This window comes from Hyperoodon ampullatus, assembly GCF_949752795.1.
Source record: "Hyperoodon ampullatus genome assembly, chromosome: 2".
NCBI classification, from domain to species: domain Eukaryota; kingdom Metazoa; phylum Chordata; class Mammalia; order Artiodactyla; family Ziphiidae; genus Hyperoodon; species Hyperoodon ampullatus.
This window is the reverse complement of record NC_136915.1, coordinates 28,114,716-28,140,646: the sequence shown is the minus strand read 5'-3', so window position 1 is coordinate 28,140,646 and position 25,931 is coordinate 28,114,716. Positions and strand designations below refer to the sequence as shown.

The 25,931-nt window shown below is 46.5% G+C and overlaps 1 protein-coding gene across 1 annotated transcript in view; it reads left to right on the top strand.

Annotated features, from left to right (window-relative positions):
- Positions 1-25,931, top strand: part of CSMD2 (CUB and Sushi multiple domains 2) — a gene marked incomplete at both ends in the record, with an annotated part of 669,667 nt that overhangs the window by 108,664 nt on the left and 535,072 nt on the right. Inside the window, 1 exon segment of the mRNA XM_079698551.1 lies at positions 3,421-3,533. Coding sequence (XP_079554677.1) covers positions 3,421-3,533 — 113 coding nt within the window.

The following is a 25,931-nucleotide window of genomic DNA, read 5'->3' as shown; positions in this document are numbered from 1 at the left end:
ACATTCTAATGATTTAGAATCCCCAAATAAAAGACTCTCGAAGTCTGTATATCATATCCCATGGAAGGACTCAGAATGACTCTGCTTGGGTTATATGTTCTCCTCCCCCTTCTCCCTGCCTTGAACCAGTCCATAGAGATGAGAGATGTGCCATGATTGGTCATTTGCCCAGTTCTGTGGCTAGCGAGCAGGTGGGGTATCTGTCACAACCCCATACAATGATGGGCAGGTGGAAGCCAAAGGGGTTCTTTAAACACGTCACACTTAGAAAGACCTTCACCAGCGTAAGAGGATTAAAAATAGTTTGTTTCCTTCTAATATGTATGGTTTCAATATTTGACATATAAATTTTTTGCTCGTGTGAGAAAGTGAGGGAGATAGAGACAGAAAGACAGGGACAGGAGTGGGAAGAGAAGATGGAGTGATGTAGGGATCCTTTGCTGGGTGTTTTGATACCTGAAGAGAAGATGACCTTGAAACTTATTTGTTCCCCCCTTCTACAGTTGGATTACTTTTCCTTCTCTTTTCCTTCAGTTTATTCTGAGTTAACATAAATCCTATAAGATTAGGATGATGGGAAGGGCAAGGGCTTCACCTAGCATAGGGATTTTCATGGCGGGCATTAGCAAATATCTGATTTAATTTGTTCGAACCCAGTACTCATGCCCTCCAGGGGATATCTGGGCATCCAGATATTATATAGCAATGGGAGGTACAGAGATGGATCCAGGAACACCACAGATATCCCAAACTACTTAAAAATGGAGGTAAATATGTCCATGCCTCTCTTTCGCTTTGTCACAGCTTACCCTTCCCCCTCCCCATATCCTCAAGTCCATTCTCAGTAGGTCTGTGTCTTTATTCCTGTTTTACCCCTAGGTTCTTCATGACATTTTTTTTTCTTAAATTCCATATATATGTGTTAGCATACGGTATTTGTCTTTCTCTTTCTGACTTACTTCACTCTGTATGACAGACTCTAGGTCCATCCACCTCATTACAAATAGCTCAATTTCGTTTCTTTTTATGGCTGAGTAATATTCCATTGTATATATGTGCCACATCTTCTTTATCCATTCATCAAAGCGAAAGAGAGGCATGGGCATATATACACTACCAAACGTAAGGTAGATAGATAGTGGGAAGCAGCCGCATAGCACAGGGAGATCAGCTCGGTGCTTTGTGACCGCCTGGAGGGGTGGGATAGGGAGGGTGGGAGGGAGGGAGACGCAAGAGGGAAGGGATGTGGGAACAGATGTATATGTGTGACTGATTCACTTTGTTATAAAGAAGAAACTAATAAAAAAAAAAAAGAACACCAAAAAAAAAAAGAGTGGTGATAAAAAATTAACATTCCTGAAAAAAACAGAAAATTAAATTGATTTTTAAAAACATTTTTTCCTACAGTATAATGAAACAATTTCAAAACCACAAGGCATTTGAAGAAAGCAAAATAAATGGACAAAGAAAAAGAACATTTTAAATAAAATTTTTGAGAATTATAATTTGGTATCTGTCTCCCCCTCTCAAGGGAAAATTACTCTAAGATGCCACCAACAGATACATAGTTGCCAAAGTCAATAATATTTACCTTCCAATGCTGCTGTGAGGTATTTGCTATTGTTGGCCTTCCCTTGTTCCTTCAAAATCTGACCACAGTAATCATTTCATTATGTATACACATATCACATTACCATGTTGTACACCTTAAGTAATTTTAAAAATTAAAAAATTCAAAAATTCAAAAAAAAAATGGAGGTAAAGTACACTTTGAATTCCTCCCTGAGCCCTGTCGGGGGTGGGGCACGGTAGATAAGCCTCAGATAGGGGACAAACGACAAAGGTGGACAGGAGCCTGGCCACCCCACCACCACCTTTGTGCACAATCACGTCACCTGTGGGGGCCACCATGTGTGGACACCCAGCAGAGGACAACTCCTTTCCTAAAATATGTTCCCAAGTGTTCAGTGAAAGCTTCATTATTTTATCCTTTTAAAATTAGAAGAATCTTTTAAAAATGACTCTCTTGTGCTAAAAACATTATTTCAGTTTCAACAATTCCTTTTGTTTCACCCCTGTTTCTTTTTCTTTACCTAACTCGCAGGAAAAAAATGTAAGCATTTTAATTTTAAAAGCACATACAATATGATCCCATTTGTATGAAATTATTTCACTGAATATGATCTGAACTACTCCTTCTTCCATCTCTTTGTATGTCAGCTGTCAAGAACAATTATTTCTAGGTTGTATTGGGTTTTTATTTTTCTGGTTTCATCTTTTAAAAATAATAAGCACTTATCATTTCTATAAAAGCAGTGGACCTATTCCTTTTAAAGAATAAAGTCTATGATAAGAAGCATCCACATTCTGCTACTTAGAGTTGGATATATTTTCCTCTGTATGTGAATAAATATTGTCTATTGGTGATCATTCATTATAAATTTGTGGCAAAGTCTACCCAGAGCCTCAAAGGACCTTAGCCAGAAAGGGAAGAGTCAGTGTTACTGAACGAAATGTGGGTCCGCTTGTCCACACACAATAAAGGCAATCTACTGACACCAGGTTGTGGTTTATTGCAGGGTGCCAAGCAAGGAGTCCAGGTAGCTAGTGCTTAGAATGCCAAACTCCCTGAAGGCTTTCAGGGAAAGGTTTGTAAAGACAGGGTGAGGGAGGGGGGTTGTGGGGTAAGTGATCAGCTTGTGGACATTCTTCTGATTGTTTGGTGGTGAGGTAATCGGGAGTCAACATCATCAACCTTCTGGTTCCAACTGGTCTGGGGATCTACGTGCTGTGGGCAGCATCCAGTTAACTTCTTTCACCTGATGGGATTTTCAGCATCTGCAAAACAGCTCAAAGGACATGGCTCAGAATATTATCTGTAGCCCCTGAGGAGGAACTAAAGGTCCTTGACTTTGTTTAATGGCTAAGCTATTATTATTTTGTCTAGCTTGACTGTTTTCCTTTCTTTCTTCATTTTCTCACTTCTCTGATTAAGTTTACTCTTTGGAACTCAGAGAAGGCCTAGGAGGCTACAGTTTTCTATGGACAAGAGGCAGGTGGAGGACATGGGGTGGGGTGAGTCTGTTCAGGGAAGGCCCCATAGGGTCCTGCTTGGATACATCAGGAGAAGAAACTGGAGGAGGAGAAAGAGAAGAGCCATAAATGAGCAAGCATCCAGGTTGGGTAGCCCATGGCTTCGGGGGAGTAGCCCCCCACATTTCTGTGATTGGTCTCCATCACCTTTGCTGGAAATTACTTTAACTTTGAACACCTTGCATATGCCTGGCGTTCGACTTCTTTCATATCCTTCCCTGTGCCTAGATCAGCACTGTGCATCCAGCAGGTGCTCAATAAATGCTTAAGGCATGTTCAGTTCCCAAGGGGGTCATCCTCCCTCCATCTCACCTCTTTGTCTTTCAGGCTCACAGGCTTTCAGCTGCCGGCCACCGTCGTCAGCGCGGCCACCACCCTCTCTCTGCGCCTCATCAGTGACTACGCAGTCAGCGCACAGGGCTTCCATGCCAGCTATGAAGGTAGGTGCCTCGGCCTGGCCTCAGGAGCCTTATGTGTGAGGTTGTAATAGCCGCAGGCAGGGCTGCTCTGCTCTTAGCTGCTGGGAAGGGCTTCTTCAGATTCAGAGCTTGTGCCTGTCCTAACAAGGCTGGTTACTAACCAGTAACTCAGTTACTTAAATTACCCCTGCGGTGTTGTTTCCAGGAAACTGAGACTTGAAATCAGAGCTGAGCTGCAGTCGTTTATCTTGAGGGCCTGGTAACATCTCTCTCCTTAACTGGATTTTGTTGTGTTTTTATTTTTTAAATTCTGTTTTCTCTTGGGCTTCATGGTATTATAAGGTACCTTGGCTTGTTTTTGGAAATAAGGCAGATATAAACCCTAAGTAAAAGACATAAAATAAGTAGCTGAAAAAATTTTTTGCTCACTATAGTGACTGCAAAGTGTCAGCTTTATATCATTCAGAGAAGAACAATCAGTTTTTCCTTGATAGCACAGATTAGGGTTTCTTGGTTTGCGTTATGCAAATAATTTCCACTTCTCTCAGCCTGTTTAAATATGGTGTTAGCATTCAAATTAACACTAATATCTTCAGATTATACACTATTATTATTATTAACTTTACTATGTTAGTTCAGAAGGTGGTACGTCTAGATCACTGTCATTTTCCTGGGAAATTTACATCTCATTAATAGGTAATTATGCTGCTCTTGGCTAAGACCCACACTGCTATTTTGTGTTGAGATCATTCATAGGCATATTTTAAGACTGTTAATTATAATTAATAACAATAATGACATAATACCCTAGTAAAGCATGCCAGTTATTTGAAAGCTTTCTTCCTCTTGCCTCTAAGAACTTAAAGAATAAGTGATGCTTTCTTGAATGGAGCTATAGCAATATACAAATAGATACCACTTTTGTCTTGGCTAGGAGTATACCACAGAAAGAGGGCAAATCCTAACTCCCTCGGCAAAATTCACGCCTGTTGGTAAGGGGTGTTTGGTGCTTTAACCTAAGCGATTGAGAGTTCCTGAGAAGGTCTTAGTTATTTTTAATTAAAGGTACTAAAAAGGCTCCAGAGAAGGTTTCACATGCCTTTAACCAGGGGCTTCTGACATAACTCCAGATTGCTTTAACTGAGGGCTTCTGAAAAGACCTATTTGTCTTTAAAGTGAAGTCTCCTGGGATAACCCAATTTCTTTGGAAAAAACAATCAGTTCCTCCCAAAAGCAAGCCTGTGCTCTTGGTCATCCTTGTTCTGTCCTCAGCCTGGACCTTTGACTCTGAACCCAGACTAAGTCTCTTTGAGTCTGAGCTACAACCTCTTGATTAAGTAAGAGAGGCCTCTTCAGAAGCTTCTTCCACAATATGTGGGCCTTGGGGGGACTGGCTGTGTTTGGGGATGGTGGGGGGGATGAGTCATTGACACTAGAGTTGGTGGCTGCAGAGATCCCAGGAGGGGCTGACACACAGCAGGACCCAGCTGGGCCCTAATGGTGTCCTCATTTAGCAATCTTTGTGGATATTTGTCTGAGGCCTGGACTTTTATGAGGTTTTAGGAAAAAAGTGTCCTGTTGATCCCTGACCGTGTTGCCTGCTCTGGGGAACAATGCCAAGTGCTTCTCCATCAGGCAGAGCAGAGCTGAAGGTACATTCATAGAGCCTTGTAAAATCAGAGGTTCTAGCCTGGAATTCATGGGGAGGTCTACAGTAGGGCATCAAAGGTCTGCAAACCCCTTATAATTAGGAACCACATTCTGAGTGTATAAGGGTATATGTATTTTTTTCTTGAAAGGGTCTAGATCAGGGATCAATAAACTATGGCCCACCTGGCCAAATCCAGTTCCTGGCTTGTTTTTATAAATAAAGTTTTATTAGAATACAGCCAAGCCCTGTTTCTGACATTGTCTATGACTGTTTACATGCACTACAAATTCAGAGTTGAGTTATTGCCCCAGAGACCACGTGGCCTGCAAAATCGAAAATATTTACTATCTGGCCTTTTACAGAAAAAGTTTGATGACCCCCCGGTCTAGAGCTGTGCTATCCAATGACAGTAGCCTTTAACCACATGCCACTATTTATATTTACATTAATAAAAACTCAGTCACATTTAAAATTTCATTTCGCACTTGCACCAGCCTCTATCAAGTGTTTGGTAGCCACCCGTGGCTTGTGGCTACCATATTGGGCAGCGCAGACAGAGAACATTTCGTCATTGCAGAAAATCCTCCTAGACAGGGCTGAGCTCGGGCTTCCATCAGATTGATGAAGGGTCTGCGATTCCCATGAGGTCACGAATCATTAAGATAAAGTGGAGGCCAGTGGGTCCCTCCTCCCCGCTGCCTGGCCCGGGGGTGGCAGCCCCGACAGGAGAAGGACCAACGGGACAGAAGGAAGGGCCCGCCCTCCGTCAGCCACTTCATGGTGTCAGGTCTCTAAGTCATCAGCACTAAGAAGGAAAAGGCTCCAGGCGAGGCCCAGGCAAGCCCTGCATGGTGCAAACAGGTTGCTGTAGCTGAGTGACTCTCTCTGGAGTCAAGTGGGCAGGGTTTCCGCCAGCTCCGTGGTCTTCGTGGCTCTTTGTGCTGCCTGGCTGAATGGCTCACAGGAGAGGCAGGTGCGGGGAAGCCAAGGCTGGGGCTATCACCATACCCTGACGATCTGGCTCAGGACTGGACCACGGGACAATTTCTGCATCTGGAAAAGTGTGAGTCACACTGACTTTTGGGGCGCCCACAGTGGAGGGGCAAGGAGGGCAGGTGGGAGGAGCCAGCAGGGGCGGCCACTGCTGCGGATGAACCATGTGATAGACTACATCCACAGCGGTCCTGGGCCCTCTCTCTCACTCGATTTCTCAACAAGACACAGGATGATCCCACATTTAGGGATTTACTGATACATACTAGCTTCTTGGGCCTATAACTGAGTAGCTGGGTGACCTTGGGCAGAGTTTTTCAAACTCTCTGGGCCCTCTGTTGGGGGGAAGGGGCGATCCAGTGGTCAAAAAGACGATAAAGATTTGGCTCTCAGGGAAAGAAGTCAGCCCCTCCCTCCTTTGCAGAGCCCCCCTTAGTCACTAGGGCTGGACAGCAAGCAGACAGACAGGCTCTAGAGAACTCCCCTCCCCGCAGCCCCTCATCAGCCCGGGCTGACCCCAGTCAGGACAGCCTCCTCGCATCCAGTCTTCTGGGTGTCACAGGACCTGTTTCTAAATGCCATCAGGGCCCCGCTCTTGGTAGCTACCCTTGGCTGACGGCCCTGAAAGTCTGCTATCAAAGGGAGGCTCATCCTCCTCCACCCTCCTTTGGAGAGTGAAAAGTGCAGATAAGGAACTGAACTGCTGCTAGGGATTTTGGAGAAAGGTGAAGTCAGATGAAGGGTGTCAGTTCAGAGCTGCTGCCGCTTCAAGGAAAAGATCAAAAAGGCCAATCGTCAAAGCCCGAGATGACAGGAGATGCTTGATTTGTAATCCCCGGGGGCAAGAGTGTGGGCTGCGGCTGTGGACAGGAGAGAAGGGGATCAACTTGTATTAAGCACTGACTGTATGCCAGGCACTTTACATACATTATCTCATTTAATCCCCGAGACAGCCCGGTGGAGGTGGACAGACGTTGCTATCTCCATCTGACAGATGCTGGAGCTGGAACTCAGGAGTTTTGTGTTTAGCTTTAAGGCTACTTGATGGCCAGGAGTTTTGTTTGTTTGTTTGTTTGTTTGTTTGTTTTGCGGTACGCGGGCCTCTCACTGTTGTAGCCTCTCTCCCGTTGCGGAGCACAGGCTCCGGACGCGCAGTCTCAGCGGCCATGGCTCATGGGCCTAGCCGCTCCAGGGCATGTGGGATCCTCCCAGACTGGGGCACGAACCTGTGTCCCCTGCATTGGCAGGCGGACTCTCAACCACTGCGCCACCAGGGAAGCCCTGGCCAGGAGTTTTAACGTGACCTTTCTAGCTCTAAAGATTGTACTCTTCTCCTGCAATGCACACCCTGCAAAACTCCTGGAGGAAGGCAGAGACTGGTGACTCCCTCTCATGGGCAGGTAGATTGGAACTAAGTCAGAGGCAGGGTGGACACAGGAAGCCTGCCTTGGCTTCAGTGCCCCTCCCGGATGACTTGGGTCATCTCAGGGAATCAATAAGAGATATGTCCAGAGCCTCTCAGCTAGGGTTGCCAGATAAAATCTAGGATGCCCAGTTAATTTGATTTTTAAATTATTCCAATTTTTTTAAATTTGAAAAAAACTTAAGTGTAAGTATATCCCAAATATTTCATGGGACATACTTTTACTAAAAAAAAATTACCTGTTGTTTGTCTGAAATTCAAATTTAATGGAGCATCCTGTATTTTTATTTGCTACATCTGGCATCCTCATTCCCAGCACTGAATCCCCAGGAGCTCTGACCCCACTCATCTCCTCCTCCTCCTCTTCCTGACGCCCAGATCCGCCCCTGTCCTGCTCTGCCCAGCTCGGGCTGCCCACGCACTACAGAGGATCTAGGCTCACCTCCGCCCTTCCAGTGAGTATCCATTTGACAGCTCTCTGAACGCCCACACACATGCAGAGAGACACAGATCCATGTGCACTTGGGGTTACACTGTGTGTGTAGTTCTGTAGTCTGGTTGACGAGGCTGACGTTTTTATGTGTTAATAAAAGCAGCCCTTCTTTGTTCTTCCTAATGAATATCAGTGAGGGAGCCACTGTGGTTTGCCTATACCACAATTATTTAACCAGTCATGGGGACATTTAAGTGAAGGACATCCCTGTACATACAGCTTTAACCCTCATCTAGTTATCTTAGAATAAATTCTTGGAAGTGCAATTGCTGGGTCAAAGAGTGTGTCGATTTTTCATTTTATTACATAATTCCACGGTGTCTTTAGGAAGATTCTACTGGGGCACACCTCTACCAGCAGGGTGTAAGAGGGCCCATTCACCCCCTTTACCTACATTGCGCATTGGGGAGTCTTAAGTCAGTTTCATTGATTAAAATGGTGAGATGAAATCTCCTTTGTGGTTATAATTTGCATCTCTCTGATGATCGGGAAGGTTGAGGACCTGTCACCACTTTCTAGCCTTTAGTAGATCATTTTGTAAGTTGCCTGTCCCTGTCTCTGTCTACTTTTCTTTTGGGGTGTTAGTATTTTTTTCTTATCCCTTTTGTAAGTGATTTTGCATATTAAGGCTATGAATATTAGGAGTTTCCTTTTGATGTGCAGTCATTTTAATTTTTATGTCACATTTTTTAATATTAATTTTTCTTTGATAATCTACCTTTGGTGTTATGCTTAGAAAGGGCTTTTCCATGCCTAGATCAGCTGGTCATTTAGATATTCCTGTCACTCTTTTAGCATTTTATTTTTCCATTTCACTTTTAAATCCTCCTGGAATTCAGCTATGTTTGTCTTTGTTTCAGTGACCGTGTCTCTGATTCTCCAACATTCGCTGTGTGCTTCTGTCTGTCTTTCAATGTGTGGAAGCCTGTTACTTCCCCGGCCCCCGCACTGTGTCTCTCCCTGATGTTTCTAGTCTTGCTGTGTTTAGACTTTGTTTCTCCCACCCGAGCCCTTGGGCTTCACACCTTCTCCATACACGACTCTCAGAGATTGTATGGGGTTGTTTCTGTCTCTGACAGGCTGATCAGCAGGTAAACAAGAGTTGTAAGCAGATCAGAAATGTCAGTTAGAGAAGAGTCTCTGCAGGTTTTAATGCCTAATCCTGGTTGCACCTTTTGCATTTTAGCCGCATCAATCCTGAGCAGTCACTCTGACACTTTCGTGCAAGAGAGCCCGTCTCTGACTGCTGGGTCTCAGTCTATTAGATCTATTTAATCATCTACATCTAAAAACAGGTATTTCTGTTTAGTTAACTCTATCACCTTGAGTTCTCACTCTCAAAATTATAAGAGGCTTCCTTAAAAATCAAAATCGCTTATTATCCCCACATGGAGTTTAGAAGCATGAGGAACGCTTATTTTTGTAAACTCCCTCATCACCACAAGGGGAGAGGCTGCACAGTACAATGATTAAGACCTCAGGTTCTGGGTTCCATCGGATCTGGAATCAAATCCCATCTTTGCCACTCACTTGCTGTGTGACCTTGGGCAAGTTACTTCATTTCTCTGAGCTCTGGCCTTTGCATCTGTAAAATCAGGGTAAGAATAATACTTCATAGAGTTGTGAAGATTAAGGAGAGAACACACAAGTCACATGATGTACTCAGCACAGGGACTAGCAGATTGTCAGTGCTTGATAAATGTCAGCTAATGAATGAAGTCACCCTCCTCCTAACCTCACCAGACTGGGATTATTTCAGGAGATGGAAGAATAGATATGTCTACTTCATAGGTCACAATCCCAGCCCCACCCCAGCCCGCTGGCTCCTGAGTTTGCTTAACATTCTCAACCCAATTGTTCGTGGTATGTCTGGGCTTACAAACAGACCATAACATCTGTGGGGAAGGAGCAGAAGTGTCTCCATATTCGTGAGCTCCAGCACCGCCGGAGCGACTGCCCACCACATGGGGATGAAGTTGTGGGCCCTGTCCCCTGGTGGGTTGGAGCTGATGAGGCCAATGCCGGGAATTCAGTCTTTTCATGTCTTCTTGTCTTTGTATCAGAGATGTTGGCTTTAGGGCTAATGGTGCTAGTGACAAGTCCAGCAGACCTTAGACTTTGGGGGTCATGGACTTGAAAGCTGTGACTATCTCCAGACATACACACACACACACACACAAACACTTTTCCATGTTATTTTTCATATAATTCAGATGCCCTGAAGCCCACCCATGAACCACTAGTCCACCTGAAAAACTGAGCCCAGAGAGGCAGGGATCACACATTAAGTGGGTGGTAGAGATTCTTTCATTCATTGAGCTGATATAATTGACAGCCTACTGGGTGCACTGCCTGATGTTTCAACCAAGTCCCATCCTCACCATCATGATTTCCTCCTCTACCCCTACCCACCTGCCCTCCCAAAGGGAACAGAACAGGGGAGGAAGAGCTCAATTCAGTGCCACATCTTGGTGAGTTTTTGCTCCCAGTGCAAGGTCAGTAATGTCACCTCTGCCTCTGGACCAGAGCATGGTGGAACAGCATCAGACAGACACATCTGCGAGGGACAGATGGACAGAGATGGAGCTCCCTGTTGTCATTCTATCAGGAGAGGCAGGCTTGGGACAGAGTGTGCTTTCCTGGCTTTTGGAGGGGGAAGTAGGGTAGAGGTGAGCGTGTCACACAGGGAAATGGAGGTCCAGAAATGGACCCCTCCTGGCTTTATTCCCTCCTGTAATTAGACCTGCTGATTTCCCTCTCCCGGCCTCTCAGATAATTTCCTCAATTTGAAAGAGTTCCCCAATTCAGGGACATTCTGCAGACATCTCAAAATTGGGCTAATGGAAGCAATTTGACCATATACATATATACACTGAATATGCAATTTGCACCATTCAGGCCACTCAGGCCAGCATGGCAGGCCTGGCGAGGCCTCCTTTGGGGGACGGGGGAGGTGATAAATGTCCATTTCCTCTACCTGGGAAGGGATGCTGTGTGCTTCCTGAATCAACCTGCTCCATTTCCGAGGGCTCTGCCTTGGGAGTTGGAGAACATTCCTTTTAATCAGTACAGTGGAGTAGCAACTTAATACACAGAGATGTGACATTTGAGACAAATTGGGCAGCACTTCTCCAGAAGTGGGGAATCAGGATGAATTTCATATCACGTCCTCAATAATCCCACAAACAGCTCATCATGCATAGTGATATTTTCCTCCTTTGGGGAAGAATATTAACATAGCTGGAAGATGATATCATAGCAAATTCTAGTGCCCTGACCCTCCTCACCTCAGGGTGTCAGAAGATAGGGTGATGAAGGCAAAGGAGCCTTTTCAGGTAGCTGGATGACCTGTGGGTAAGGGGTGCATCTACTTTACTTTTCTGGCCCTGTTCATTCATTCATTCATTCATTCACTCAACAAATATTTACCTGCTTTACTCCAGGTCCCTAGGTAGACTGTGAGGAATATGAATGAAAAAGAAGTGGCCTCCAGCTTCAAGGAGCTCTTAGACCTAAAATTGTTGGAGAGGAGTGCATAGGAGCAGGGGAATGGGGTCCAGGAAGAGGTAGGTTCAACCCTGGCTAGCTGTGACACCTTTCACATCTCCCGACCTCCCCGAGCTGATTTTGTGCAAAAGAGGAACTGCAGCACCCACCTCAGTGGTTTGTAATGAGCGCTAAAGAGTTAATGGCTGGGAAGTGCCTGGTACAGAGTCTCTGTTCAAGAAACACCCATTCCTCGACCACATGGAGAAAATTACTCTCATGCCTGGTTGGGTGTCTGGAGATCAAGTTTGAGCCCTGCCATGTCCCCACTGTGTGACCTTGGACAAGGCACTGAGCCTCTCAGCTCCCTCCTATGGGACATGGGATAATCATCTCTTCCTTTCAAGGGGGGAGTGAGCATTAGTGGTAAGGTACAGAAAGCACCTAGCATGACATTTGACACATAGTAGGCACTCAGTCAAAGGAAGCTCTTATAATAGGTGTGTTTTGTAGGAATGGAAAAAGAAATTCTTTCCTATGACAAAATCTTTGGTCAAGTCTTGTGGATCTCCAAGGGCAAGGAATGTCACCTATTTTTTGTTTCTTCTGTCACTGCGGTACCTTAGTCCAGGGCTTGGTACACAGTAGGGACACTGCAATACTAGCCACTGCTTGCCTCTCCTGACTTGGATCTTTGCTAGTCCATATAGGGCTTTTGTACAAATTAGCACAAGTGGCCACCCTGAGGGGACACAGCCCTGTGAGCGTTCGGCTTAGTGCATGGAGTAGAGGCTGGGTTTTAACCACAGTCACCCACTGTGAGTCATTAGAGGCAGGGTGCAAGGATCTTGGGGTGCTTTCACTTAAGACCCTCTAATTGGGGCTTCCCTGGTGGCACAGTGGTTAAGAGTCGCCTGCCAATGCAGGAGACATGGGTTCAAGCCCTGGTCTGGGAAGATCCCACATGCCGCGGAGCAACTAAGCCTGTGCGCTACAACTACTGAGCCTGTGTTCTAGAGCCTGCGAGCCACAACTACTGAGCCCACGTGCCTAGAGCCCGAACTCTGCAACAAGAGAAGCCACCACAATGAGAAGCCCACTCACTGCAACGAAGAGCAGCCCCCGCTAGCTGCAACTAGAGAAAGCCCGCGTGCAGCAACGAAGACCCAACGCAGCCAAAAATAAATACATAAATAAATTTATTTTAAAAAACCCCTCTAATTACTTCCCAGATGGAGTACAAACTCCTTACCTGGCCATCAAAACTGGGCATCAGCCTCACCTCCACCTGCTTCCTCCTCCAGCCACACTGGCCTTTGTCTGGTCTTCAGATACGCCACACTCTGTCTCCCCCACCCATCCTTCAGACACGCTGCTGAGTCCCTTCTTCTGAACCTTCCTCCCCCACCAGGCCGCTTTTCTCTGCCTCTTTGTTTCCTTCCAATCTCTGCTTAAACCAAATCCAGAGGCTGCCCCTGGTGCTCAGTACTCCCTTTACTTTCCCTCTTAGGTCCCCGGACATCTCCTCCAATTACATGCGTCCCTCGTGTATTTCCTGTTCCTTGTTTGCCTTCTCTCCTCCTGTATGTGCTCCCAGACAGTGGAGAGAACCAAGAGGAAAGCTCAGGGTCTGGAGGAAAAATCGACTCTCAGCTCAGCCAGTTAGTAGCCAGTGTGGGACTTTGAGCAGGTCACTTAACCTCCTCTGACCTCCGCTGTCACAGGGACAATAATAATAATAATCCCTATTCTGTGGGATTATCACCGGGAACAAATGAGGTAACACGTGTCGAGGGTTCCTAACGGTGCCTAGTGTGGAATAAACACTCAGAAAGCAGACGCATGGGCTATTATGATCACTGTTCACAGCTGCGCCTAGCCCAGGATCTGACGCATGGTAGATGCTCAGTAAATAATGATTGAATAAGTGCGTGGATAAGGGATCATTTCACCCAGCGTAATGGAAAGAGATTTGCTCAAGGTACCTGGGACCGTATTCCATTGAATCCAAGATGTCCTCAGTTAAAAGATGCAGGTTTATTGGAGGTACCACTAAGAAAAAAAAAAAAATGCTGCCGATTAAAGTAGGACATGCCATCGATTTTAAGATACATCCCAATTTCAAAGATATTAAAATATGGAAAAATGTGCTCCCTAGAACTGATGAAGTGTGGTAACTGCCTAATTGCTTCTGACCACCCCTCACCTTGTTTGGGGTGGGCTCATGGCTCTGACCTCTTCTCCAACCCAGGGCTCTCTGACCGTCAGGGCTCCTCCTTTTCATCATTCAGGTCGTGGCTCTCGCTGGACGTGTGATCACCTCTTAATTCGTTCTCTCGGCTCCAAGTCTCATTACTTTTCAATTTTCTGCATTGAACTCTATTTAACACCTATTAGCACAGGTCTTCAACTGATAAACGACCTTGTTGGGGGAGGCAGCAAGATGCCCCAGTTTTGATTCTGTCTCTCGTATCTGTGCCCCAGGCAGGGGAGCCCATAGAACGCAAATAGGGGTCCCTCAGGACCCCTGCCATCCTAATGCCAGCCCCTCCTATAATAGCTCCCAAGGCACCAGGAATACCACTGGGTGGGGACCTGAATGTGATTTCTCCCACTTGGATGGGAGATGGGAGAGTCAGCCTTCGGCCACTGCTCTGGTCATGACTGTAGCTGGACACACTCACCTGTCTCCTTCCTGTGGACCTGGGTCAGGTGACCCCATCAGAGCTTCATCCACTGACCCCCACCCTGGAGGTTCAGGGGACACACGTCCTTCTACCGTCTCTTCCTTGGGGGAAGTTATCTCCCAACCCATGAGCCGAGCATCAGCGGGGAGAGAAAGCTTCCAAGTAGAATATCAGATTGAATATTCCCACCCCACATCTTCCCATTAATTGATAATTTGGGTGTGATTAGCCACTGTTTTGGATTATTCTTTCCAGCCCTTTCCTTCATTAGTGTGGATAATTGAGGGTTGAACCCATTGCCATTTCATTGGAACAGCAGGAGAGAAAAGCATTTAGGACGTTGGTGGGTTCTGATTTGGAGATTTGGTGGTGGACAGCTCACCTCTAGCCTTCCCCTTTCCACTGTTGAATGATGGGCACTGTTTCCCAGTTCTGTATCCTCATTCACACCCTGGATCCCTGAGCCCAGGGCCTCAGAGATGAAGGAAACAAAGGGACCAGCTCACTGCATGACATGTCCAGCAATGCAGTGGGAGCTTTGCAGAAACTGACACACCGCCTGGTGAGCAAGGCCTCAAGAATCCCCGCTGTACAGAGAAGGAAGTGGAGGCCCAGAGAGGTTAGTTACCTTGCCTGAGGTTACACAGCACCTAAGGGTCATGCACAGTTTGAAAATCGGTTTGGTTCCAAAGCCCACCTCTTTCCACTAGGTGCTGCCTCCCCACATAAGTTACATATAGTTCTCCAAGCCCACAGAAAGGAGGGGCCGTGGAGAGGCGGGGGGCTAGCCCTTGACGCTGGAGCACCTCCCAGGTCTGGCCATCCCCAGCCTGGCCTTGCTGAGGACCTTGTTGCTGCCCAAGACCCTGTCTTGTGGGTGATGGCCTTCCTTCCCTGGTTTTCAACCTTCCTTCCAGCTCTTCCTGTCCTGCCCCTCCCTCAAGACCTTTATCCAGCCACAGTTTAGGAGTAATGCAGACTGGCCTTGGTAATGCATTAAATTACCAGAAGTTAGTCTTGTGAAGTGGAGGGGGGCAGAGGAATGGGCAAGCCAAGCACGTTCCAGCCTCAGGGCCTCCGTACATTCTGTTCCCTTTGCCTGTACTGCTCCGCCCTGGTGGCCGCGTAGCTCTCCCCGCCATGTTGTTCAGTTCTCCGCTTAAACGTTCCGTATCAAAGAGGCCTTTCCTGATGACACTGTATGACACAGCCGCCCCACCCGTCACTCCCTGTCACCCCCACCCCGACATATAATACAATTATTTGTCTATTTGCTTATTATCTGTCTCCGCTATCAGAATGTGAGTTTCCTGGGATCAGGGCCTTTGTCTCTTTTGCATTGTTACTGTTGTTCTCTGCTGAATCTTCAGTTCCTAGAACAGGTTCTGACCCATATTAGGTGCTTGATAAATATTTGGTGAACAAATGAATGAATGAAATCAAAGGCCAGAAGAAAGAAAGAATGTATGTATTTGAGCACCTTCAAGAAATCCCAAGGGATGGAAGTGTAAAGTACGAGAAGTGGGGGCAGCTGGAACAGCTGGAGCTGAGCTGGATGTGGATCGCGGGTCAGCTCATGCGGGGCCTGGGAGACCCCGGAAGGCATCTGGGCTTTATTCACAGAGCCCGCCCATCACCAAAGGGTCTTAGGCAGGGAGGTGATGCAGTGAGATTTCTGCTTTAGAGATGGTGAGGAGGGCAGGGGGGAGAGACTGGAAACAAGGGAGCCAGTCACAGGCTGGGACCGCTGTCCAGCACAGAACGTGCTTGGACCTTTGTCAGCACCGGGGAGGGTGCCAGGACAAGGGGAGAGCTAGCCCAGGCTCACACCACACTGCCCACATTCTGGGTATCTAAGCTGCTGGGACAGAAGGAATGCCCCACACGTGGAGCAGCTTGGCTTGCCCAGTGGCTTAAACAAAAATATTTATGATATTCTTTTCTGTTCTACGGACATTTGTGATGCGACTGTAACCCACTGAACAAGCTCACCTTAAGAGTCCCAATGAATGGATGAATGTTTGAGTGCTGGGGTCTCTGATGATAAGTGATATGGATGAAGCCCTTGAGATCACACTTGGAAACTTTGCACAGGATTCAGATCAGGGAGGAAGGGCAAATGCATTGCACCATGAGGACTGCAAGGATGACAGTGAAAGCTAACATCACTTCAGCTCTTACCAGGTGCCACGTACTCTTATAAGTGCCTTGTGTTTTTTTTAAAAAATTTATTTATTTTACTTATTTATTTTTGGCTGCGTTGGGTCTTCGTTGCTGCGCTCAGGCTTTCTCTAGTGGCGGCGAGCGGGGGCTACTCTTTGTTGTGGTGCGCGGGCTTCTCATTGCGGTGGCTTCTCTTGTTGCGGAGCACGGGCTCTAGGCGCATGGGTTTCAGTAGTTGTGGCTTGCGGGCTCTAGAGCTCAGGCTCAGTAGTTATGGCACACGGGCTTAGTTGCTCCGTGGCATGTGGGATCTTCCCGGACCAGGGCTCAAACCTGTGTCCCCTGCATTGGCAGGTGGATTCTTAACCACTGTGCCACCAGGGCAGTCCCAAGTGCCTTCCATTTTAACATTTAATCCTTACAACAGTCCTATGAGGTAGACACTATTATTATCCCCATTTTGCTGATGAGGCACAGAGAGGTTAAATAACTTGCTTGAGGTCACACAGCTAGTTAAGAGGTAGAATGTGGGTTTGAAACCAGGCATTTCAATTTCAGCCTGAAAAAAAGAATAAAATTGTTTCACACAGCTGGGACTACTGGGTCAAAATAAAATATTCCACTACAGTAGAGAGCAATGCCAAGGTTTGTACTTGAAAGGATCTAACAAAGGGAAACGATGCGCTAATCGGGCTATATTCAAATGTAAAAGTTCTGTACAATAAAAAACATCTAAAAATGGAAAGAAACACAATTGACTGTTGTATAATTTTATGCCAAATATGTCAGGAAGGGGTTATTCTCGATATTATGTAACCAGCCCATCTGAAGTGGTAAGAAAGCTATCTGGAGTTCACATCAAAGGAAGTAGAGTCAGCAAGTAAATACATAGGAAAGCTATCGGGTCTTGTTAGTAATGAAAGTAATGCCAATTAAAGCAATGAAACTACACTTCATCCCTAGTCAATTAGCTCTAAAAGCCTTGTGAGGACACAATACAGTGCTGGGGTGTTTGCAGAGAAACGGGCGTGCTCACATGTTGCTGGTGGCAATGGAAATTAGTCCTTTGGGAATCCAATTTGACAACATGTGTCAAGAGTCATAAAGTACTCATGTCATTTGACCCAGTGATTCCCCTCCTGGGATTATATCCTATGGAAATAATTCAACAGAAGAAGAAAGTTATATGCATGAAAGTGTTGATTTCAGCATTATTTATAATGATGAAAAATTGGAAACTGTAAAAATGTCCAACAATAGGGGAACGACTAGGAAAATTATGGTGTATCTACCTAATGGATTTATGCAGCCATTTACAATTATAATAGCATTATTTAGCAATTTAGAAAGATGTTTATGATATTACTTTTCAGTGAAAAAAGCAGAATGCAAAATTGTTTCCCCATATGTATTACAACCATGGAAACTAGGTCTTATGTGGACAGGGACTAGATGGAAATAAAAAAGGAAACAATTGATATGGGAGGGCAGTGAGATTGTGGGTGATTTTTTTTTAAAAGTTCCTCCTTATGGCTGCTCTAGTGTTGATTGTGTGGTAAAGAGCAAAAAGGAGAAAATCCAAAATCAAAGAGTAAACCAAAATCAACAGCAGTGAAGTCCTGGCTTATATGAAAACTACATAGGGGTTTCAGCTGGCTGTGAGTGAGGTGAGCCCAATACCACATGGCTGGATGAAGAGAAATATGGATTCCCCGCATAATAAGGCAATGATCAGGTGTTTTTTGAGGAACAGGGACTATATCTCCCATAAGACCCAGCACAGAGTAGGTGTTTGGGAGGAATGAATGAGAGAAGTAGTGATGATCCCACAAAGAAAAATTAAAGAGAAGACCTGGATGTGACTTGAGAATTTGCCACAGAAAAGACAAATAAATGTTTTTTCCTGGATTGCTCCAAAGAGCCGAGCAATGTCCAATGCATAGATGTTAGGGATAGGTGAATTTCAGCCAATAATCAAGAAGAAATTTTATGTAGCCTTAATTATCATAAGTTGGAGTAGGCTGCCTTGTGAGGGAATGAGTTCCCCATCTCTGGAGGTGATCAAGCAAGGGTTTGATTGATCAAGATCTGCCAGAGATGCTGTTAGCATACTTCTCAAACTAGTGTATGTACTGGATTTCATCAATTTAATAGTCCATCAATGGTAAGATGCACAGGAAACTTCAGAGACAGGTCCTGATGGTAGCCTGCACACTAGCTTGAGTCTCTAGTCCCCAGATGCATGCACACATGTTCTTTTCCTGATGAGGATTTTTTTGGTGTGAGCAGCCTAGCTGAATTGGATAGGCTGTTTTCCTAGATGCCTTCTAAAATTCTTGACAAATCTTAAGAGTCACTAATTCAGTGGCTCCGCGATTCTGTAACTCACTACTTGAAATCAACAACTCCCCATCCATTAATTCGATTGACTTTGATTCCAAAGCATTTTCTAATCTCTAGTATTGTTCTTGGCCCTGCCAATCAAGTCCCATTGACGCTGAGACTGCAGTGATACAGGCGCTTGGCCGGTACCCCCATCCCACAACCCTCTCCTGACCCACATTCCAGCACCTGTGGAACTGCGGCAGCCCTGTTTGATCCCAGAGCTGTGGGGGGCTTGAGAGGGCATGAAACTTCCTGAGGCACAGGTAAGCCTAGACCCAGTGCCCATGGTGTCCGCTCCATGCCTTTCACCTAGCTAGTCCACCTGGTTCTGGAGCCAGTGGGGAAAGCAGGAAGCAGCCAGGACAGTAGAATGAGCTTGCATCTTGGAACCAAATAATTCTTGGGTTAATCTGCCATTCACTGTGTTACCTGGGGAATGCTTTACAATATCTCAGAGCCTCAGTTTCCTCATCTGTAAAATGGAATGCATACGTGAGCACAGTGAGGTAACAGCCACGCTCATCCATAGCCAAGTCTGAAAGGGGTAGAGTTTGCTTCCTCCTCTAAGGCCCTTTCTTGTTCTGGGACCACATGTGACTCTTCTAAGGGAACTGTCCATCTCAAATGGAGGGTGAGATGTGGGGAGATTTCTTTCCTGTCTTGGGAAATATGTCTGGGAGGCTGTGGTTTCAGTGACTCCACCCTTCACGAGCCGGGGAGAGTATTCTCTTTTCTGTGCTGCACACTCCGCTGTCTTGGACAACAGCACGGACTCTGCTGTGAGGCCGCATGTGGACTGGTTGGCTTCTGCCTGAGGCTTCTTGGGACACAGTATATTTCTTGGTTTCTCACTGTGTAATCAATCACAAACAGGAGAAAATGTACCAAACAGTGTAAAGGGAGAAAACGTCCCCAATAGTGTAAAGGTTATGGAAAACCTAGCTTTTTGGTTCATCTATGTATCCATCCGTCCATCTATCCATAGATGGATGGAGTAGGTATCCATGCCTTGAATACATACTCTGAATGGGGCTGGGGAAAACACAGATGGGCAAGACCCAGTCCTTGACCTTGGACAATCATGATCTAGTTGGGGGAGACAGATAAGAAATCAAACAGCTGTGATGCAGTGTGATCACTGCCTGAGATGAGGGCCCGGGGCACGGTGGTTGCTTGCCTAGGCTCAAGGTGGGTTGCATACCACCACCTGCTGGCAAATCTCCAGGCTGAGTCAGCAGCACCCTCCATCCCCGCACCCCAAGGTGAGAGTTTGCCTGGTGCATCTGAAGAACAGAGATGAGGCCGTGTGGCCAGAGTAGAGCGACTGGTGGGGAGAGGTAAGGGTTACGAAAGTCAGAGAGAAGAAGGGAGTGGGTCAGGCACAGCTTCTACATGACGGGAAGGACTCAGCTTTTACCCTGAGCATGATGGGCTCACTGGTCGGCTCTGAGCAGAGGCTGGTCTGATCTGACCTACAAAGGAGGGCAAGGGTGGGGGCAGGGAAACTGGCAGGAGTCGGCTGCAGCGACGCAGGTGACAAACGAGGGACCCTAGACAAGTGCAGTGTCAGTGGAGGGCATGAGAAGTGGGCCAGTTCCAGGTAGATTTTGCAGGTGGAGGCAACAGAGTCAGTTGACGGATTGGGTGTGGGGTGTCAGGGAGAAATCAGCGTGGCTCTAGGGTTTTGGCCGGAGCCTCTGGCAGAGTGGAGCTGCCCTTAACCGAGGCAGAGAAGCCCATGGGTGGACAGGCTTGGAGGGGCAGAGGTGGAGAGCTCTGCTGGGACTGTTAGGTGGGAGATGCCTGCCTGGCACCTGGAGGACCTGGTGGGTAGGCAGCTGGAGGACCTGGTGGGTAGGCAGCTGGATGGAGAGAGCCTGTCTGCAGGTGTAACTTGGAGCCTCCCCAGCATGTAGACAGTATTTAAAGCCATGAGGTTAGATGAGATGACTTTGAGAAGGAGTGGAGATAAAAAAGGGAGATTCTTTTTACTCCCCAAAACTGTATTTGCCCGTGATATTCAGAGAAGTCCCGTCACCCCTTTTTCCCAGGTGTGCCTCTGAGAACCAGTTATGTCTGTTTCCTGGTTCTTGCAGCGGCTGTAGCTTCAGTTCCTTCCAGAGGTCTAGGAGAGGGCAGGCCAGCTTGCAGAGCGCCGAGGACCGAGGACAGTATTGGCCTTGGCAAAGGACAGCTGGTCCCCGCCCTGAGGGATTTACTGGGATGCTCTGTATCTTCCAGAAGCAGGTGCCCAGCACCCAGCAGGAGCTCAGGAAATGTTGGCTGAGCAGAGAACGCAGGGTCTCAGGAGAGTGGGAGAGCTCGTGGGCTCTACCCTGAGGTCCAGGGAGAAACAAGAGGAGACCTGTGGTGCTGAGGAGACACCCCTCTGGGCATCAAGGCAGGCTGTGTGTGCGCCTGGGTGCTGGGGGGCTGGGGACAAAACAGACAGTGGATTGCCTACAACACGGGGAGCAGAAGCTCATCTCTGCCTGGCGGGCACCTGCTGCCTGGGGAACTTTGGATTGAAAAATCTATAACGGGCATGACAGTGAATGATAATACTTGAAAGGAAGTCTGTGACGTCTGCTTTCGAAGGCACGTTCCCCGGAATGCTGATCTGAGCTAGGCTCCTGGAGCTGTGCCTTTGGAAATGTCCCTGAATGCTCAGCCAGCTTGCTGGTGTGAGCCCGCCGAGAATAATTAATGAAGCTGTGGCTTGGGCTTGGTGTTGGGCTTTTTTCTAAAGGCTAAACATTGGTTTACAGAAGTGAGGCACTGGGGACACATCATAGGTCGGGGCCCCAGGAAAACAATGGCCAGTCCTGGCTACAATGAAATGCACACAAGCTCAAGAGAGGCAGATGTGTCACCTTTATTCCCAAGCCCTGACAGCTATAATGAAAGAGCTGTTCAGGATTTGGCAATGGTTCACTGGCTTCGTTGATGGGGATTGTGCATTTTTGATGGAGAATCATGTATTCATTCAACAAATATGTATTGAGCACTGACTACGTGCTAGACACAATTTGAAATTTTGGGCTTAAAGCAGTGAACAAAAGAAGTGCCCTTATGCAGCTTACATTCTAGAATATGGAGCAGATAATGGAGAAACTAAATGAATAAAATATATAGTATATAGACATTAATGAGTGCAAAGCAAACTAAGAGAAAGGAGATAGGACAGGTCCAGGGTGGGGAGGTTATAATTTTAGACTGGCTAACCCAGGAAGCCTCCTTGAGAAGGTGATAATTGTGTGAAAATCTGAAAGAGGGGAAGGAGTGAGCCAGGGGGATGTCTGGGGAGAGTGTTCCAGGCAGCAGGAATAGCAAGTGCAAAGGCCCTGGTGTAGGCCTGACATGTTCAGGGAACAGCAAGGAGTCAAGGGTGGCTGGAGGGGATGAGTGGGCATTAGATGAATAGGAGACAGAATCAGAGAGGCCACAGATGCCATAGTCCCTGATAAACTGTTTTACAACTAGAAGAAAACTTTGAGCCTTGCCGCCTAAATTCCCAATTTTTCAGATGAGGAAACTGACCCCAGCCAGGCAAAGTGGTTTGTCCATTGTCTTTTTGTCAGGAGTTGACCTGATTCTCACACTCAGGTCCCCTGACATCCAGATTATTCCTTTTCATTCAACTCATTTCATCATTCAGAAAACGTTTATAGACATTTCATTCACAAGTAGAAATGAACAATACACAAAACTGGTGGAGTGGCCCAGAGAACTAGGATGGGGGAAGGATGGACTCTCATGAGAAGATGCTCATCAACTCTGTTTATATTTTCCCTCTTGAAAGCATCCAAAAACATCACCCCAGAGCAGACGCCCAGTTTCCCAGACTAATTTCTGGACTTTTGGAGTTTTGACTCTAGCTCACCTCTACCCACCTTTACATCTCAAAGTTATTAGACTAGGGCTCAGCCTCCAGTGGGAAAAGAAGTAAAGCCTGTAGTAATTTGATCAGGAATTACTGGCATAGTGCAAGGCGGTGGGAATTCACTGGTGATCCAAAGCAGCCTTCACCTGAGCCTCATGGAGCTCCCAGCTCAGTTGGGGGACAGGCCAGTAGTCATGCACGGTGACCAGGGCTGTGATGGGGTTGATAGGGAGCTGTGGGGTTGTAGAGGATGGGTGTTGAGCTGGATTTAAGGTGGGTGGGTTAGAGAATGTCTCCTAGAGAAAGAAGAAACCCAAAGGACGAGGAGATGCCAGGCCTTCCCAGGGCAGAGGGAGACTTGTAAACAAATCAACGAGAGTCATGTGGCAGGCTCTGGCGGTTATCAGCCTGGATTCAGGTCCAGCTCCATTGCTCATGACCTTTGTGACCTTGGGGAAGTCATTGAACCTCTCTAAGCCTCACTTTCCTTATTTATAGAATGAGAATAACAATAGAACTTACCTTATGGACTTATTATGAGGCTATAATAGGAGAACGCAGGAAAATGCTTACGTTATGTTACAAATGCTCAGTAGATGGTATATATCATCAATATAATCCAGTATGGTAGGGTGGACCATAACTCCCTGCCTGGCCTCTGCTTCCTGGAGGTGGTGTCATCGTAGCTGAGCCTTAAGAGAGAGAGCCAGTGAGTTGGGGAGGGGTGAAGGCATGGAGAGGAAGGCATTCCAGGCAGAAGGGGCAGCCTGAGCCAAGACTTGGAGGCCAAGGCCAGCATGGTGAGTGTGAAAAAGTCCATGTGGTAAAATAATGAATTAATAATAATTAGAAGGGAAGGAAGGAGGTAAGATGATGCTGTAAAAAAGAGGCAGGGTGGGGAGCATAGAGGCCTGTCTGAATGCTAAGGATCTGAATGTTGTCCTGTAGACAATGGCGAGCCATTGAAGAGCCCTTAGAAGGGAGGAAAAGGCATGATCAGATGTTTTGAAAGATCACACGGGGTGGGTTGCAAGGGTTCAAAACAGGAAGTGGGGGTCCATCTAGGAAAACAATGCGTTGGTCCAGGTGCGAGATGATGTGACCCCAGCTGGGATAACGGCAGGGAGGAGAGGGATGGAGAGGAGGGGTGGGAGATGAGTCACAGAGGAGTGAAATCAGTGGGATTTAATGTTTATTAAGTTTGGTGGCGGGGGGGGGGGGCAGGCGGGGAGACAATGAAAGAAAAGGAAGATCCAGAATATTCCAGGAGGCCGAGTAGTTTTAGGAAAGACACTCCAGATGGATTTAGGAGTTAATGAGTTTATATGTGTGTATTAGTCAGGGTTTTCCGGAGATACCAAACCAACAGGAGATATATTTACAATATATAAACATATTTTTAATATAAATATAAATATATATTTACAATATATAAATATACAATAGCTGTATATTTCTTATGAGAGACTGGCTCACATGATTACGGAAGCTGAGGAGTCCCAGGATCTGCCATCTGCAAGCTGGAGACCCAGGAAAGATGGTGTTGTGATTCAGTTTGAGTCTTAAAGCCTGAGAACCAGGGGAGCCGATGGTATAAATCCCAGTCTGAGATGTGATGTTGCAGCTCAAACAGTGAGGCAGGAAAAAAAGCTCATTCCTCCTTCCTCCACCTTTTTGGTGTATTCAGGCCCTCAGTGATTGGATGATGCCTACACACAGTGGGAGGGCAATCTACCTTACTGAGTCCACTAATTCAAATGCTAATCCAGAAACACCCTCACAGACAAACCCAGAAATAACGTTTAATCTGGGCACCCCCACGACCAGTCAAGTTGACCCATAAAGTTAACTATCACAGTGTGGTAGTCAGCACCGTGAAAGAGCATGAGGTCACCTGGGGAAGGCAGTCACAGTGGGGAGAGCAGGGGGCAGAGCTGGGAGCCCTGGGAGATACCCAGGGTAGGCAGAGGAAGAGGCTTACATGGAGGGACCATCGCTGAGGCCCTGGGAGAGCTGGGAGTCAGGTGCATGGATCCCAAGGGGTCAGGGCATTCGGGAGAAGGGGGAACAGTAGTGGTCAATGCAGCCGAGTGTCCAGGAAGATCAAGGTTGCACAATGTCTGCTGGACGTGGCTCTCGGGACATGGCTCCAGGGTGAGCAGGGTTAGCCATGCGGGGCTCCCCCACCCCCAATGCAGGGAGCTGAAGCATGAAGGGGAGGTGAGGAAGGAGAGACCAGAGTGCCTTGGCACCTCTTTAGAGACCGTTTGAATGATCAGGGGAGATGTCAAGCTAAGCGAGGTTCTGAGTCTGTTTGTGTCTGTTTTTACTATAAGAGAGACAAGAGTGGGCTTGAAAACTGAGGAGGAGCTTGCTGGAAGGGAGAGAAATGGATAATGAATGAAATCCTCTGTGATTAGTTGACAAAGATTTTTTTTTGGTACCTAAACCTGTTGTTCTGCTTAGTTCTCCTGTTGAACAGGCCAGGGTGATGATAGAGCCCTGTGGCAGACCACTAAAGACTGCCTTCAGATGGATAAAAGTCACCTGACTAAATCTAGGTCACTTTCCTAGTACTGGCATTTCTCCGTCTTTTTTTCTTTTTTTTTAGAAAATTTTTTTTATTTATTATTTTTTTTACATCTTTATTGGAGTATAATTGCTTTACAATGGTGTGTTAGTTTCTGCTTTACAACAAAGTGAATCAGTTATACATATACATATGTTCCCATATCTCTTCCCTCCTGCGTCTCCCTCCCTCCCACCCTCCCTATCCCACCCCTCCAAGTGGTCACAAAGCACCGAGCTGATCTCCCTGTGCTATGCGGCTGCTTCCCACTAGCTATCTACCTTACATTTGGTAGTGTATATATGTCCATGCCACTCTCTCACTTTGTCACAGCTTTCCCTTCCCCCTCCCGATATCCTCAAGTCCATCCTCTAGTAGGTCTGTGTCTTTATTCCTGTCTTACCCCTAGGTTCTTCATGACATTTTTTTTTCTTAAATTCCATATATATGTGTTAGCATACGGTATTTGTCTTTCTCTTTCTGACTTACTTCACTCTGTATGAGAGACTCTAGGTCCATCCACCTCATTACAAATAGCTCAATTTCGTTTCTTTTTATGGCTGAGTGATATTCCATTGTATATATGTGCCACATCTTCTTTATCCATTCATCCGATGATGGACACTTAGGTTGTTTCCATCTCTGGGCTATTGTAAATAGAGCTGCAATGAACATTTTGGTACATG